Consider the following 18,499-nt stretch of genomic DNA (forward strand, 5'->3'; position numbering starts at 1 on the left):
ATGATATTCGCTGTGGGTTTTTCATAGATAGATTTTATGAAGTTGAGGAATGTTCCCTCTATCCCTATACTTTGAAGCATTTTAATCAGGAACGGCTGCTGTATCTTGCCAAATGTTTTTTCTGCATCAATTCAAAGGACCATGCAGTTCTTGTCTCTTACTGATTTGTTCTGTCATATTGATTGATTTGTGAATATTGAACCATGCTTGCATTCCAGGGATAAATCCCACCTGGTCATGGTGGATAATCTTTTTAATGTACTTTCGGATCTTATCAGCTAGGATCTTCTTGAAAATCTTGGTATCCATCCATATTCATCAAGGATATTGGTCTGAAATTCTCCTTTTTGATGGGCTCTTTGCCTAGTTTGGGGATTAGTGTAATGCTGGCCTCACAGAAAGAGTCTGGAAGCTTTCCTTCTGTATCTATTCTTGAAATAGCTTCAGGAAAATAGGTATTATTTCTTCTTTGAATGTTTGGTAGAATTCCCCAGGGAATGCATCATCAGGTCCTGGGCTCTTGTTTTTTGGGAGGTTTTTGATCACTGCTTCAATCTCATTACTAGATATTAGTCTCTTCAGGTTGTCAATTTCTTCCTGTTTCAGTCTTGGAAGTTAATAGGTTTCCAGGAATCCATCCATTTCATCTAGATTGCTTAACTCATTGGCATATAGTTATTGATAATAATTTCTGATAACTGTTTCTATTTCCTTGGTGTTAGCTGTGATCTCTCCCCTTTCATCATAATTTTATTAATTTGGGTCCTTTCTCTTTTCTTTTGGATTAGTCTGGCCAGTGGTTTATTGGTCTTATTAATTCTTTCAAAGAACCAGCTTCTAGTTTCATTGATGTGTTCTACTGTATCTCTGGTTTCTAACTCATTGATCTCTGCTCTAATCTTAATTATTGCCCTTCTTGTGCATGGGGTAGGCCTTATTTGTTGTTGATTCTCCAGTTCTTTAAGGTGTAAAGAGAATTTGTGTATTTGGGATTTTTCAATGGTTTTGAGTGAGGCTTGGATGGCTATGTATTTCCACCTTAGGACTGCCTTTGCTGTATCCCATGGGTTTTGGACTGAAGTGTCTTCATTGTCATTGGTTTCCATGAATTGTTTAAGTTCTTCTTTGATTTCCCGGCTGATCCAGAAGTTCTTGAGCAGGATGGTCTTTTGCTTTCAAATGTTTGAATTCCTTCCAAACGTTTTCTTGTGATTGAGTTTGTTTCAAAGCACTTTAGTCTGAGAATATGCAAAGAATAATCTCAATCTTTTTGTATCAGTTGAGACCTGATTTGTCACCCATTAGGTGGTCTATTCTGGAGAAAGTTCCATGTGCACTTGAGAAGAATGAGTATTCCATTGTTTTAGGGTGAAATATTCCATATATATCTATGAGGTCCAAGTGTCATTCAAAGCTCTTGTTTATTTGTTTGTTTGTTTTTCTGCTTAGCTCATCTGTCTACTGCTGAGAGTAGTGTGTTAAGATTCCCTACAATTAATGTATTCTTATCAATATGTCTCTTTGTTTTTATTAACAGATGTCTTATATAGTTGGCTGCTCCCATGTTGGGGGCATAAATATTTACAACTGTTAGATCTTCTTGGTGGATAGACCCTTTAAAAATGATGTAGTGTCCTTCTATATCTCTGACTATATCTTTAACTGAAAATCTAATTTGTCCAATATGAGTTGCTACCCCAGCTTTCTTTTGAGGTCCATTGGCATGAAAGATGTTACTCCATCCCTTCACTTTCAGTCTGGATGTATCTTCAGGTTCAAAATGCACCTCTTGTAGACAGCATATGGATGGATCCTGTCTTTTTATTCAATCTTCATACCTGTGCTGTTTTATGGCAGCATTTAGGCTGTTCACATTGAGAGTGATTATTGAAAGATATGTTTTTATCGTCATCATGCTGCCTGTGAGGGCCTTGTTTCTATAGATTGTCTCTGTAAGTTTTTGTTCTATATCACTCTTGGAGTCTTTCTTCTTTTATAGAACTGCCCCTCCAATATTTCGTGTAGGGTCAGGTTTTAGTCTTTGCCAGTCTTGGAAGCTCTTTCTGTCTCCATCCATTCTGAATGTCAGCCTTGTCATATGAAGTATTCTTGGCTGCATGTTCTTCTCATTCAGTGCCATGAATATGTCTTTCCAGCCCTTTCTGGCTTGCCAGGTTTCTGTGGACAGGTCTGATGTTATTCTGATGTTCCTCCCTCTGTACATAAGGTATCCCTTTCCCCTAGCTGCCCACAAGACATTTACTCTGATTTTATGATTCATGAATTTCACAATGACATGCCGGTAGGTCTCTCTACCCTCGTTGATCTTGGGGGAGTGTCCTCTCTGCCTCTAGAACACAAACATTTGTTCCATTCTCCAGATTAGGGAAATTCTCAGCTAGGATTTGCTCAACTATATCTTCTAGTCTTCTCTCTATCTCTACCCTCTCAGGCATCCTAGTAATTCTGGCATTGGAATGTTTCTGGCATCATTTATTTCTCTAATTCATGTTTCATGGCTTCTAAACTGTTTGTTTCAGGCCTCCTCCTGATCCTTCTTTTCTATCAGTTTGTCTTTGAGATCACTAATTCGATCTTCTGCCTCATTTACCTTAGCTGTTAGAGTATTCAGATTTGATTGAATCTCATTGATAGCATTTTTAAGTTCTGCCTGATCAGCTCTCACTTCTGCCCTTAGAGATTCTATGTTGCCACTAATGGTTTTCTCCAACCTAGCCATTGTCTGCCTAACTGTTACCCTGAATTCTTTTTCCAACATCTTGCTTATGTCCATATCCAATAGTTCTGTGGCAGAGGTCACACTCTCTGAATTTTCCCTCTGTTATGTGTTCCTCCTCCTAGTCATTCTGGTGAGAGGTGGCTGAGGGGATGTATAGCTGAAAATATCAACCACGATCCAGGCAAGTTGCAACCTGGAAAGTTTCAGAGCAATCAGAAGTCACCACCAAAAAGAAAGGAAAAAAAAAAAAAAAGCCAAAAGGAGCCCCAAGGGTAAGATTTATAAAGTACAAAAACAAAAATGAACAAACAAAAAAGCTGACAAAAGGAAAAGAAAAAGAAAAAAAGAAAAACCCTGCCAAAATGAACCCCAAAAATAATATTTATAAAGTACAAAAACAAAAACAAAGAGCAACAAAAGAAGAAGAAAATTAAAAAACACAAAATAAAAAGGGGGGTGATGGGAAGGTGGTTATAATCCCTCAATGTGGGGGAGGAAGGGTACTTCAGTTCTTCCTGGGTGTGTCTTATCACCTTTGTTAGAGGCCTTAACTTTCCAGGGATACGGGGAAATTAAAACTAGTGTATATATAAAGATGTAGTACTGAATAGGGAAAAAAGGACTACATTGACACTTATATCTATGTATCTATATCTATATCTATATCCATATAAAAGAAAAAGAAAAAAATGTGTATGTATGAAAAAAGTTCAAGTTATAAAGTTACTATGTAATATGTTGTATTAAACATCTAGTTGAAACGGTAAGTAGATAAAAAAATTAATTAAAGAAAAAGAATCATGAGAATGAATTTTAAAAGAGAGAGGAAAAAAGTTATATCTAAGAAATATACAGGCTGTGAGGCAATACTGGCAGCTTAATATATTGTCTTCCCCTGATGTTGGGGTTTTATAGTTTTATGGAAACCCTGTTGTGGTTGTCCTCTTTTTCCTTCCACTTGTCTTCTGTGGGAGGGACCTGCCTCATTGTTTTTCCATCAATCCCGCTTGGGTGGAGTTGCCCTGCTCCCTATCAAAGGGCTGGGCTCCATGGAAACCGGTTTTCCAGCTTTTGTTCTCTGGAGGTTTTTGTTCTATGGCAGCTTTTCCTGCCTTTAAGGAGGGTCAGAGCAAAGTAAACTGGCTGCACCCAGACTTCCACCTCAGAGGGAAGCCACAGCTGCTCCTTTCTGAGTGGAATACCTCCTCTCTCAGAACATACAGACCCCCCCTTCTGCAAACTCTGTTGAACAATCCAGTCTCCCACAGGTGGTACGCACCCCCAGCCACCATCTCAGTAGTCACCTGAGGCCCCATTTGTCTCTGTACCCCCGTGCCACCAAAACCATGAGCAATACTATTCCGGGCAAGCCCAGTCCCAGCAGCTGCCATTCCCAAACCACTGACTCAAGTCCCCTGCAGGTCCTCTCATCCACCTCTGAGGCAGAGGCGTCTGTGGTGGCTATGGCAGCTGCCAGGCCCAGGGACCACTGACTCAAGCCTATGCCATAAGCCCTCACCCCTACGACGGTGGAGGCTGTGGAAATGGCTGTGGAAGTGCTGCTGGCCGCAGCAGCCACCAGCCCCAGGGACTGCTGACTGTGGCCTGCACCGATGGGCAGTGGCTGCAGCTGTCCCGGGACTGTGGCATAGGTCTACACCTGTGGCCACCAGGTCCCAACAATTGTCCCTTAATTCCCTTTGTTCTGTTACAGTGCTGTTATCAGTTCCTTCTGGTCTTGCAGCCACCAGTCCCCAAGCTATTGCTGGTCCCCAAGCTCAGGGCACTTTAACATTGTGGTATTACTTTCCAATGGGTTGCTTCTGGTGGCTCCGTCCCCCTTCTGTTTATCCTCCAATATCTGTCTACACACTCCCAACGTTTTTATACCTCTCCACTGGTGATCCTCTGCCCCCATAGAGATCCAGAAGTGTGTAATCTTACATCTCGGGTTGATTTCATGGATGTTCAGAGTGCTCTGGTAGATATCTAGCTCAATTCAGCAGACCAGTTGAAATACGGTCTCCTACTCCTCCACCACCTTGCCCCTCCTCCTGAAATATTTAAAACCACCCTCACTTTGTCTACATGGCCAGCAAAACAAGAGATAATAATAGTTGTTAAGAACTTGCTGAGCCTTGCTGAGACATGGATTCCAAAGACAAATCCAACACTCATGTAGCTCTGACTAGTCATGTGATCTCTCAGCTCCTCAGTTTCCTCATCCACAGAGTTATCTTCCTTCCTGGATTGTCTTTTTTCAGCTTTACTGAGCTATAATTGGCATGTAACATTGTGTGAGTTTAAGGTATACAGAGAAAGAATTTGATTGATTACCATTATGAAATGATTACCATCACCTCAGAATTTTTTGTGTGTATGACAAGAACTTTTAAAATCTATTCTCTTGGAAACCTTCACTTATACAATACAGTTTTAACTATAGCCACCATACTATATAGTCCATCCCTAGAACTTAACCTTCTTAAAACTGTAAGTTTGTACCTTTTGACTACCATTACCCATTTCCTCTCCACCTTGCCCACCACCTCTGGCAACCACTAACTTGTTCTCTGTATCTATATGTTCAGTTTTTTTAGATTCTACACATGAGATCCTACTGTCTGACTCATTTCACTTAGTATAATGTACTCAAGATTCATCCATGTTGTTACAAATGGTAGAATTTCCTTCTTATGGCTGAATAATATTCTACTGTCTTCATATATAACACATTTGCCTTATCCATTCAAATGTCAACAGACACTTTAGTTGTTTCTATGTCCTGCCTACTGTGAATAACACTGCAATGAATATGAGAGTGCAGATATCTCTTCCAGACAATGATTTAATTCCCCTTTGATATATATCCAGAAAAGGAATTGTCAGATCATACAGTAGTTACATATCTACTTTTCTGAAGAAACTCCACACTGTTTTCTATAGTGGCTGTTCTCACTGGATCATTATGGGAATCCAACAAGATAATGCTCAAAAAACTTATCCATAGCTAAAAGGTGGAAGCAACCTAAATGTCCATCAACTGATAAATGGATGAAGTAAATGTAATATATCCACACAATGTAATATTACTCAGCCATAAAAAAGAATGAACCACTGATACATACTTGAAAATGGAAAAGATGAGAAGTAAAAGAAGACAGACATAAAACATCACATAATGCATAATTCCATGTACACTAAAATATCATGGATTAGTAAATTCCTAGACAGAAAGCACACTAGCAGTTGTGAGGGATTGGGGAGAAGCAGGACAGAAAAGGCAGGGGCCAATTAATACATACAAGGTTTCCATTTAGGGTGATGAAATTCTCTTGGAACTGGATAGAGGTGATGATTGCATAATAAGAACATACTCACTGTCACTGAATTGTACACTTCAAAATGGTTAATAGTTTGTTATGTGATTTTTATCTTGATTTAAAAAAACAAACTTGGTATACTTGACACAGAGTAAATTTGAGTAAATAGTAACCATTCTTTTTATCCCTATTACTCACTTCTACCCTACTGACTCCAGTCCTCATGTTAGTTCAACAAATCTTCTTTCTCCACTACCTCTGCAGCCTGCTAGCTAAGAAGAGGGAATCACAATTCCAAGAGACCTAGAGAACTGACTGGGGTGCTATCATGAAAAGTCAATGGGTACTAAGCCTTAAAACCTGCCTCACTCCCTTGGGCCCTTTAACCTAAACCTAACTGTTCCAGTCACAAAGTAACAAACTTCCCCCTCAAAAAGGAGTTCTAACCGTCAAGCACGACCTGAGTTAAACTATACAGGTTTATTTTTAACCTTGTATTCACCTGTAGATTCTTCCACCTGTTCTCTAACACTGTTGTTTTAAAATTAAATATCAAAACTCAGGTCTGGATTCCAAATGACCACTCACAATTGGGCTTCAATGTAAACACCCTGTAGGCTAGAAAGACCAAACTGAGAAGGTAATCACTTCTTTTACACTCTAAGCAATGAATACTGGTAAGGACACCACTTTACAACTTATTCCCTCCATATCAACTCTTCCCTACAAGTGACACATTAGGGCTTCTGTGACAGGTAAATCAATGAACTCCCAATGAAATGGTATGTGATTTGGAGGTAGGAAACTGAAAGAATAGTTTGGAAAAACAACCTATGTTTTCACTAAACTGTTAAATAGTAAGAATACAGAACCTGTTTTAAATAATATTCAAAATAAGTAAAACTTTGATCTGTTTTTTAAAAATAAATATTTATTTTGAATATTCAATATTTAAATAAATATTCCAAACATTTAAGTAAGTATTCATAAACAAATATTCAATATTAAATAAATACTCAAATTAGAACAAACTGCAATCCTGCATAGGCTCCAAGGAGCGCAATAGTTTAATTGTATATTTCAAGAGGAAACTAAGAGAAAGGAAGAGCAATAACAAAAACTTTTAATAGGTTGCTTATGTAACTTGATTATTTATTTATTTATTTAGTTTGGTTGTGAAGTGAACTATGTTCTCTTTTTTTTTAATTATAGAAAATGTCAAACATAAAGTAAAAGAGTATAATAAACCTCCATGTACATACACACCATCCGCCTTCAACAATCATCAGCTCATGGTGCATCTTGTTTCTTCTATATTGCCACCCATTTTCTCCATTCTGTATTATTTTTGAGGCAGAGCCCACACATTACATAATTTCATCTAGAAATACAACTTGATTTTTAGAGTCTATACCTCATTTATACTATCTACAAAGATAGGACACTGCTAGCTGCCAATTCCTTAGCAAACTAAAGATAATATTTTTGTTTACTTTTTAAGATATCATATAGTGGGGCACCTGGGTGGCTTAGTGGGTTAACGTCTCTGCCTTCAGCTCGGGTCATGGTCCCAGGGTCTTGGGATTGAGCCCCTGGGCAAGCACTGGGCATCGGCTCTCTGCTTGGCATGGAGCCCGCTTCCCCCTCTCTCTCTCTCTCTCTCTGCCTGCCTCTCTGCCTACTTGTGATCTCTGTCTGTCAAATAAATAAATAAAAATATTTTTTTAAAAAAGATATCATATAGTGGTAAGCAAGAAGGATAGTCTTTGGAACCATTATTCCAATACAAACAAAATGAAAGAGGGTGAAAAGCTAGCATTATAAAAAGCATGTACTCCAGAGATCCCAAAAGAGACTCGAAGCCCTAAAAGTACTCCATAATAACCTTTGCTAAGACAATAAAGTACTGCAAGGAGTTGTACAGCATGGGAAGTGCAGAAACCCATAAGCATTCTCAAGGACCAGGTGCATTCTTTGAATACAGGTGCATGTCCTGTATAAAATGGAAAAGTGATCATAAGTGAGAAGCATTATTCTAAGTGAAAAAAGACACAAAAGTTTACATACTATAAAATTCTATTTTTATGACACTCTAGGGACAAAAATCAGATTTAGTGGTTGCTAAAGGCTGTGGGGAGGGATTAACTGAGAAACGGCACAAAGAAATCTTTTCAAGGAATTGGAAATGTTCTATATTTTGATGATGGTGGTAGTTCCACCACAGTACATATTTGTCGAAACTCACTGAACTGTATATTTAAAGGGAGTGGCTTTTATTGTAAGTATATTATACTTCAATTAATCTGACCTCCCATAATAATAATTAAATGTTTTTCAATCGTTTTAGAAATAAAGGAGATACACTCTAAAAATATGTGCTCTTTCCTTCAGATGAAAATTTTTACAAACCGTCAACTGGTTTACATTTTCTAGTATATTAGCTGTTACTAAGGAATGCCTTTTATTTATTTATTTTTTTAAGTAGGCTCCATCCCCATTGTGGACCCCAAGGCAGGGCTTGAACTCACAACCCTGAGATCAAGACCTGAGCTGAGAGCAAGAGTCAGATGCTTAACTGACCGAGCCACCCAGATGCCCCACTAAAAACTCCCTTTAAATCCTAATCTCATATGACAAATATGACAAACACAAACACATGCTGTTGCTATTAAATCATCAAAGTTGCAGCGTTGAAAAAAGGTTACAAATCAAAGTTTAGTAACTTTTTCTATGGATCTGTAAACACTATTTTGGAGAAGCTTATATTAGTTATTAGTCATTTAGGAAAGAAACGAAGAAGGGAAGAAAGGAATGAGGAAAGATGAAGAAATCAGACATGTAGAATACATCTCCACATTAGCAACAGAAAATTTCATTCAAATATAATTGAAATTTACCCAAGAATACTTTGATACAGTTTTTATAATGGTTTTTGTTATATTCATATAACTAATAGGCTTAAAAATATATTGCAAGCATACAAACAAATGGTAAGGAAAAGAACACAGAAAAAGGATATGGAAGGATTGCTTCTGTGGGAAATGTTTATAGATAGATATATTGAATTTACATATGAAATTTCTTAACAACCTTATTAATGAAAAGAACCAATGAGTACGTGGGGAGAAACCCGGTAATTTTTACCCACACCCCTACATATGACATCAACTTCACAGGTTTAAGTTATAGCTGATGTTTCTGTGTGTTCTACTACTCACTGTACAATTAGTTACTCAGGAACGGGTAGAAAATTATCACATTGCAAGCTTCACTCAGCTCTAAATGTCCACAATCTACCAAAACAGGCTTCACTCTGCTCCAAGTGTCCCATGATCTATCAGCATCCGTAATAGAAGAGACAGAGCTGGGGCGCCTGGGTGGCTCAGTGGGTTAAATAAAGCCTCTGCCTTCGGCTCAGGTCATGATTCCAGGGTCCTGGGATTGAGCCCCACATCGGGCTCTCTGCTTGGCAGGAGCCTGCTTCCCCCTCTTTCTCTCTGCCTGCCTCTCTGCCTCTTTGTGATCTCTGTCAAATAAATAAATAAAATCTTTAAAAAAAAAAAAAAAAGAAGAGACAGAGCTCCATGGAGCACTCCAGAGGAGCACCAGAAAATTCACACTGATCTCAATCTTGAGAAGGATAGTGGTTCTCCTAAACAAGTGCCTTATTTTATCTCCTGAACACAGTACACCACGTAACGGTCAAGCTTTTTCCATTTCATTTCCACACAGGCATAGATCAAGGACTCCCCAGGCCAAGTACTTTGGGCTCAAACAGGTCAAGGCCAAGTTATTCACAATCTTCCTGGCTCAGCTTCCACCCAAAGAATCAAAGTAGTCTTAATTTCCCTCCATAGTAATTCCCCCCTGCTAGCTGATAGTCCCTTCCTGAATTTTCCTTTCCCAATCTCTGCTGTCACTTCTCAAAACTGTCTATCACCCTACATTAGAATTACACTAGCTTGCTGTATGTTATGTATTACTGACCAATGCCTAAAATCCTAGAACATAGCCAGACATAAAATATTCAGATATATTTAAACACAGACCGTGATATCTGACATCAGATTATGAGGAAAGTAAGCTTAGGGACTGTTGAATCATTCTTAATACAATCAACTGATAAAAAGATGAAAATAACATAGCCTGACAAACCATACATTGATCTCCATGTCTAGGGCATGTGTTAGGCATGAAGGCAAAGAATATATCACTGAATTTCTTCATTTTTTATGGCTTAGGGGACTCCTTAAAATTGATTATTTATAATCAAGGGTATTTTTATTTATTAGCCTTTCACAGCCAGGCATTTTAATATAATAGTTACAGACCATCAGCTAAATGAATGTTTAAGGGAATAAAGTATTTATCATTTGGAGAGCAGATAAAAGTACATTTTCTTAATCCCAAGACAGAGGTATGAGAATGGGTCAAGTTAGAATCAGTTCATAAAATTAACATGACTTGTTATTTATTGCTGCTCTTCTAGTCTCTTGACAGCAGGTTCACAATCTCTATTAGGTCAAACCCTCTGAAGGGATCTGAAGATTGCTTCCCAGAAATACACACATGTGACCAATTTCAAGTATAATTTCATAAAGTCCACAGACTCCCTACATCCCTCCCACAGACGCTTGTCCACCTTCTAGAACAGGGATCCCTACAAATTAGGTTAATACTCTTGGTTTCACAGGCTTAAATTCAAGACTACTAGTCATTAAAACACACATACCCCAAAACTAACTATTAAAAAAAAATTAATCCGTGCTCGCTTCGGCAGCACATATACTAAAATTGGAACGATACAGAGAAGATTAGCATGGCCCCTGCACAAGGATGACACACAAATTCGTGAAGCGTTCCACATTTTTATGAAATCTTGCCATTTGCGCCAACGTGGATGGAACTAGAGCGTATCATGCTTAGCGAAATAAGTCAAGCAGAGAAAGACAACTATCATATGATCTCCCTGATATGAGGAAGTGGTGATGCAACCTGGGGGCTTAAGTGGGTAGGAGAAGAATAAATGAAACAAGATGGGATTGGGAGGGAGACAAACCATAAGTGACTCTTAATCTCACAAAACAAACTGAGGGTTGCTGGGGGGAGGGGGGTTGGGAGAAGGGGGGTGGGGTTATGGACATTGGGGAGGGTATGTGCTTTGGTGAGTGCTGTGAAGTGTGTAAACTGGGCAATTCACAGACCTGTATCCCTGGGGATAAAAATATATGTTTATAAAAAATAAAAATTAAAAAACTTTAAAAAAAATTAATCCTTCATAATAATGACTCTTCTGTTCCTCCTTCCTGAATGTTGTTTTAAAATAAGTCACAACTAAAATACCTGCTAAGAAGAAGACATCCAAATGGCCAACAGATACATGAAAAAGTGCTCAACATCACTCAGCATCAGGGAAATACAAATCAAAATCATAGTGAGATATTACCTCACACCAGTCAGAATGGCTAAAATTAACAGGTTAGGAAATGACAAATGGTGGTAAGGATGCAGAGAAAGGAGAACCCACCTACACTGTTGGTGGTAATGCAAGCTGGTTCAACCGCTTTGGAAAACAGTACGGAGGTTCCTCAGAAAGTTGAAAATAGAGTTACCCTCTGACCCAGCAATTGCACTACTGGGTATTTACCCCAAAGATAAGAATGTAGTGATCAGAAGGGGCACATGTACCCAAATGTTTATAGCAGCAATGTCCACAATAGCCAAACTATGGAAAGAACCTAGATGTCCATCAACAGAAGAATGGATAAAGATGTGCATATATATACAATGGAATGCAGCCATCAAAAGAAACAAAATCTTGCTATTTGCAACGATGTGGATGGAACTAGAGGGTAGAGGGTATCATGTTAAGCAAAATAAGTCAGTTAGAGAGGGGCGCCTGGGTGGCTCAGTGGGTTAAGCCTCTCTCTACCTTCGGCTCAGGTCATGATCCCAGGGGCCTGGAATCAAGTCCCGCATAGGGCTCTCTGCTCAGCAGGGAGCCTGCTTCTCCTCATCTCTCTCTCTGTCTGTCTTTCTGCCTATTTGTGATCTCTCTCTCTGTCAAATAAATAAATAAAATCTTTAAAAAAAAATAAGTCAGTTAGAGAAAGACACTTATCATATGATCTCTCTCATATGAGGAATTTGAGAGGCAGGGCAGGGGGGCTGTGGAGGGTAGGGAGCGAAAAAATGAAACAAGCTGGGACCAGGAGGGAGACAAACCATAAAAGACTCTTAATCTCAGGAAACAAACTGAAGGTTGCTGGGGGGTGGGTGTTAGGGATAGAATGGCTGGGTTATGAACACTGGGGAGTGTATGTGCTATGCTGAGTGCTGTGAAATGTGTAACCCTGATGATTCACAGATCTGTACCCCCTGGGGCAAATAACACATCATATTTTAATGGAAAAAAATAAAATAATAAAATAAAATACCTGCTATGTAAGTATAAGAATTCACTTTTCTTACTGCCATCTGAAACAAGATTATTGCTGATCATTCACACTTCCAAACTCAGTTGCACAAAGCCCTAACTCATATTTTCTTTTTCCAGTAACCAAAATTTTGACCACAGTAAATCAGCTTCAATTTTTTTAATATTGGCCGGCATTTTATCCATAACAAAAGACTAATGGAAGACAGCTCTTTGTAAAAAAATTTAGTCATTCCCAATTTACTTCAATCCATACTTTGCTTAACTCAATAGAACAGCAAAGATATTGTCTTATTTCTAAAATAGATGAGATTTAGACATTCTAAAAAGTGAAAATGTTCAAAACTGTCATTCATGATTTAATATTATACCTCTATTCTCCCTTATACTTTCCATTCAATTGTATCAAACCAAAAATTAGAATGTAATAGCATTATAAGCAAACATAACAAGTATAAAAATTGCAACAATTCACTTGAATTTTTTTTATTACATTTACATCTACACAATATTGGGGGAAAAGAAAACCTATATAAATGAGAAAGCAGCTGAAGGGCAAAATCAAACTCCTGTCTTTATTAGATGCAGGCTTAATGTCTTTGAGATAAAATATTTGTAGGTGCCACAGTCAATCAAGATTTCAATAGAAACCAAAGATGAAAGCATTCATGCATAAAAGGCAAGTGTGATAATTATGATGTGCAGACAAGATAATGGAAAATATCCTTGGCTGCTTTTCATTTTCTGTATCAAGTGCTGCCTTGACCTAGACATCCTATAATGTTCCATCACACTTACTGCATTATTTTATCATTTTAATTATTTAGCAGAAAGTAATTAATTTGGTTGGCATATGCTCAGTTAGGATGGGAATCCTCTACTGTCTCATTGGGTCTTTTCCCTGTGTCATTTCTCAAAATAATCCTGTAAAACAGGTTTGAATAAATGTGCAATTGATTCAAAATTCTTGTACATCCTTCAAGTTTATTAACCTCTTACTGATTAAACAAATGGTACCCATTTTCCTAGAATGTCATTTTCAGACAGTTTATGTCAAAGTTTGTGCAGACAATTTATAGTAGAAATTTTAGTGTGTGACTCCATACTGTAAAGTTTACATTGGCTCCAGGTCTCTGGTGGTGAGGCAGATAGAAAATGGTGGAATAATTATTATAGAGAAGAGTATAGTTCAGCATACAGATTTAGCACAAAGTTCACTGCCTGTGTATTTAAGGATTATGGTAATCGTTTTCTCAGCCGCACTCTAATCTTTTCTTCAGAACCAAGGTTCATCCACCTTAATATTCATGAAAACAGTCCCTAACAAAGTTCAAGATTACAATTACATTGCTATTATTACTACAATGTATTACATTATAAAAACACTAAGGCTTTATAGTTATTAGTCTGCCAAAATTATAATAATGCTTCTGACAAATGTGATACTGTAAGTGTTCCTTCTAATACTCTTCTATAATTGGGGGGAAAGTAACTTTTAGATAGCATTAACAATTTCTGTTCAGAACTGTCAAGTAAATAAAAGGGATTTTTCAGTGTCCCCATTTCATTATTAAATGAAAGCATATGTAAGATAGGAACAAAAATCCTTTCCCACTAAAAGGCAAACTAAACACACCAATTTTGAAAACAAATCAGCACCTGCCTAAAAGGACAATGGTCACTGAGGATTTGATCCTGGATAAAAAGCAAAACGTCTTACACTCAAATGCAACTCCACCTTCCCCTAGAAATAAGTCACTACCAGCCTACTTATTCCTTGGTAAGCATGGCTAGCAAAACAGATGATGTTGGCAGGGGGTGAATCAGATTCTTCTCCCTTGTATAAACAGGTATGGCAAGGTTTTCTTCTGTGTCTTAAAGACAGAAAAGAGGGGCACCTGGGTGGCTCAGTGGATTAAGTATCTGCCTTCGGCTCAAGTCATGAACTCAGGGTCCTGCTTAGTGGGGAGCCTGCTTCTCCTTCTTCCTACTGCTCCCCCTGCTTGTGTGCACATGCTCTCACTCTCTCTCTCTCTCTCTGTGTCAAATAAATAAGTAAAACCTTTAAGGTAAAAAAAAAAAAGAAAAGAAAAGAAAGAGGAAGGCACTTTCTGCAGATACAAGTGGGTACAGAATGAACCCATTAATAGAGTTCTTCATTCTGGCCCTTACAAAGATAGATAAAGCCACAAAAAATAAAAATTCAAGTTCCAGTAAGGTATGCTTAAATTTGCCTAAGAAGGCATACATGCTCATGCTTACTGGTTATCTGGGAACAGTCATCTTAATACTTCCATGATAGCAATCCCAAACCCAGGGGGCCAAACCAGGAGTCAGAAGGAGATATAACACAACCCTTAGTGAAATAACAGGACAACATGAAGAGTATGCATAAAATACCTGCACCCTGAGATGCAGCATCAGTACTCTTTGGAATTTAACTCAAGAGTATAACTTAAAAGAAAGAAAAGTATTATTAGCACAATAATGTTAAGAAAATGTTTTATATATATGTATATACACATATATATGTTACATAAAAGAAAAAATTGGAAATAATCAAAATAGGTTAAGTGTATCACTTGATGAAATACTAAGCAGCCAACTAAAATAATCATGAAGATTATACAACAGGGAAAAATAGTCACATGGCAATGTGAAAAAAAAATTAATTGTTCAATTAGGAAAACATTAAAAACTCATTTACTTGGAAAGAGTAAAACTAATGGTGACATCCTATACCGTAAAAATACCACAATAACAAAGTATCTATCCAGATGAGAAACAAAGAAAGCAAGTTTACCTTGAGCTAGTCTTTCAAGTCGCTTTCCATGTTCCGGGGGTATTGCATACCTAAAATTTTAAACATAAATAAAAATTTTAGGTTTATAACTGCTCAGCTAGTATCCTTAGATAACGTCAATAAAAAAAAAAAAAAGCCAAATTCCACTTGGACGAAATGAATGGAGATTAGAAAACCAATCGCAGAGTCATATACCTGGGACACTAGACAGAAGAAAAATAAACTGTAAACCACCTATTTCAGTGTCCAACCTCAGCATCCCAACCACATTTTTACTCATTAGGAAACAAAGGCCCAAGACCAGTAAACTCCTTGGACAAGGGAGGCAGCTAGCCACAGGAGGGACACTAGAACCTCTTTTCCAACACTCACAGCATCCCAGAAGTTTGGCCTGTTTTTAAGAAAACCAAGGTAGTTGTGCTTTCTTTTAAACCTTTTAAAATGTTTTTATTGACAAGCAGGACAGAACACAAAATTATTATAGCAATATTCATACTTCCACCAAACCTTTCTAAGAACATTATACTTTCCAAATAGATTTTTTTTAAGATTTATTTATTTATATTAGAGACAAAGAGCGAGCACATTGAGAGTGAGCACAAGCCAGAGAAGGGGCAGAGGGAGAAGGAGAAAATCCTCAAGCAGACTCTCAACCGGGCAGAGCCTGGCACACCTAAGATGAAATCAAGAGTCAGAAGCTTAACCGACAGAACCACCCAGGCACCTCTCAAATAGATTTTAAATAAAAAATTACCAGCGATAAAAAAGCACTGTTTATTGATTTTTATGATTTTATGACTTTTAAAATTTTGATTATAGAAAAAAAAATTTTTCACCCTTGAACAAAAATACTCATTTCTAGTTCCCAATATTTTCAAAAGTGAAAAACTTGAACTTATCCACTGTGAACTTACTAACAAATTTTAAAACAATCATCTCATAGGCTGCCTGGGTGGCTCTGCATGGAGCCCACTTAAGATTCTTTCAGTGGGGGTGGGGGGGAGGTGCCTGGGTGGGTCAGTGGGTTAAAGTCTCTGATTCAGCTCAGGTCATGATCCCAGGGTCCTGGGATCGAGCCAGAAATCCTGCTTCCTCCTCTCTCTCTGCCTGCCTTTCTGCCTACTTGTGATCTCTGTCAAATAAATAAATAAAATCTTTAAAAAAAAAAAAAAAGATTCTTTCTCAGGGATCCCTCTCCCTTTGCCCTACCCTTCCTGCTCACTCACTCTGTCTTAAAATAAATAAATAAATAATAAAAACAAAACAAAAAACTCCCACTTTATTACATAAATAATAAATATTATAAGCAGTTTAATGAGGAAATTTAAGGATGTTAAAAATAAAGTGATCATTTCATGTTTTAAGTAAAAATGATGTTGTTAAGACCTACATTTGCTATGTTTACTAGCTCAATATATATTAAGTACAAGTTAATTTTTACTAAAATAATTTTTCTCATTTTACTTAACACCACACTTGGTTGCATTTAATGCCATTGATAACACATGCAAAACTTAATTGGATCCAATATAACTAGGCAATTTTCTAAAAGAAAATGCAACCATATATCCTGTTCCCTAAGGCACTGTTAAGAAATTATTCCAACTGAATTGGGAAGATAAAATTTTAGCATAACTCAGTAACAATCATCCAATTTATTTATACACTGGCCACTTCTTACCTGTTTTTAATCCCAGTTTACATCACCAAATATACCCAGAAAAGGGGAAAAAAATCTGTATATGCCCCAGATAAGATGGTCATGTCCCAAGTCATACACATGTCCCATGTCATACACACATACACACACATATGTACACACATACGTGCTTGCATACATGTGATGGATATATGCCTGGCACAAATGGCTGAACACAGATGGGGATATACATTGAGATTCACTTTTCTGAAAATTGGCATCCAAGTTAAAGCTCATTAATCTGAGGTTCAACCATATATTCAAAAAAAATATAAACCTATATATAAATTATAAATATACACATAAGTATAAACATACATATAAGGATAAAAATATATTAGACATAGTCTTTCAGTTAGTCCACACAACAGCTCTGTGAGAAAATCACACGGCTATCTTCTTCTTACTGTAAAGTCATCTTCTAAAGGGATACTTGTGAAACTTCTCGAGGCTAATCACCAGAAAGATTTTCTGCATACATTACACATATAACAAAAATTCTTTAAATTGGACCCATGACCATAAGGCACTAAGTGTGTCCCCTTGATGCAAGGGGTGTAAAATGACGATTACAGGTGTGCTCTCCACTGTCTTCCAAACTACCTTCTACAGTGTGCTAAGAGTCATCTCTGCAAACTGCAGTGAATCGTGACAAAGTCCTGGACCTTCAATGGCTGACTGTAACCTGAAGGACAGAAGCCAAACTTCTCTGAAAGGCACACAGGCCTGCTGCAATCTTGGCAACTTTTCTGATGTCCCTATCAAACTTGCTCTTTGGCTTTAACAAATCACTTGAAGTTCTTTCCGGTGCCCTTGCTACTTCACACCTCCACTATTTTCCATCCCCGATTTCTTGGCTTTACATGCCCTCAATCTTGTCTACTCAACAAAAACACACATTCCGGGCTCCTAAGTGGCTCAGTTGGTTAATCAACTGCCTTCAGCTCAGGTCATGATCCCAGAGTCCTGATATCAAGTCCCACATCCAGCTCCCAGCTCCATGGGGAGTCTGCTTCTCCCTCTGACCTTCTCTTCTCTCATACTCTCTCTCTCTCTTTCTCTCAAATAAATAAATTAAACACACACACACACACACACCTTCTTCCAAGCTCAGCTTGAGCCACCCCCAAGGAGAGCTTCCCCCTCCCTCTTTTGTTGCCTCACCCATCAGAATACAAGCCTCCACCATGGCGCTCAGAATTTAATTTTTTTTTACCTTTTTTGCCTCCCTCCTCTCCTCTCAACTAGACTACTATCATAACTGAACTCTGCCTGGATCTCTCCGGGCAGCTAAAGTGTTCAAAACACTATCATATAATAAGAACCTTAATTCCTTACTACCTGGCTTTCAAGGACACCCCCCCCATAGATACACACACAAACAATCTAGACTTAGCCTTAAGTATCAACAGTGTGCTTTCAGTAGACTAGACTATGAATTATTCTGTTACTCACTCCTCACCTCAAATAGGCCCCTCCATTATAATTCAAATCCCAA

At 37.9% G+C, this 18,499-nt stretch overlaps 1 protein-coding gene and 1 non-coding gene across 23 annotated transcripts in view; one reads left to right on the forward strand and one right to left on the reverse strand.

The window, feature by feature from the left end:
- KDM4C (lysine demethylase 4C) overlaps nucleotides 1–18,499 on the reverse strand; it is a 510,087-nt gene that overhangs the window by 386,281 nt on the left and 105,307 nt on the right. For 20 of the 22 annotated variants that reach the window (XR_006603630.1, XR_006603631.1, XR_006603632.1 and 17 more), the window contains one exon: nucleotides 15,303–15,352. Coding sequence is in view for 18 of the 22 variants with exons in the window: in XM_045069842.1 (XP_044925777.1) it covers nucleotides 15,303–15,352 (50 nt within the window). In the remaining 4 variants the exon portion in view is untranslated. Of the gene's footprint in view, nucleotides 1–7,740; nucleotides 8,057–15,302; nucleotides 15,353–18,499 lie in introns of those variants that run through there. The other 2 variants (XM_045069849.1, XM_045069850.1) reach the window with 2 other exon arrangements.
- Nucleotides 10,828–10,934, forward strand: LOC123389100. Its single transcript, XR_006603638.1, has one exon. It is a non-coding gene; the product is annotated as a U6 spliceosomal RNA (small nuclear RNA).

The sequence above is a fragment of the Mustela putorius genome, unplaced genomic scaffold (assembly GCF_011764305.1).
Source record: "Mustela putorius furo isolate JIRA1106 unplaced genomic scaffold, ASM1176430v1.1 tig00003944_pilon_pilon_pilon, whole genome shotgun sequence".
Taxonomy (NCBI): domain Eukaryota; kingdom Metazoa; phylum Chordata; class Mammalia; order Carnivora; family Mustelidae; genus Mustela; species Mustela putorius.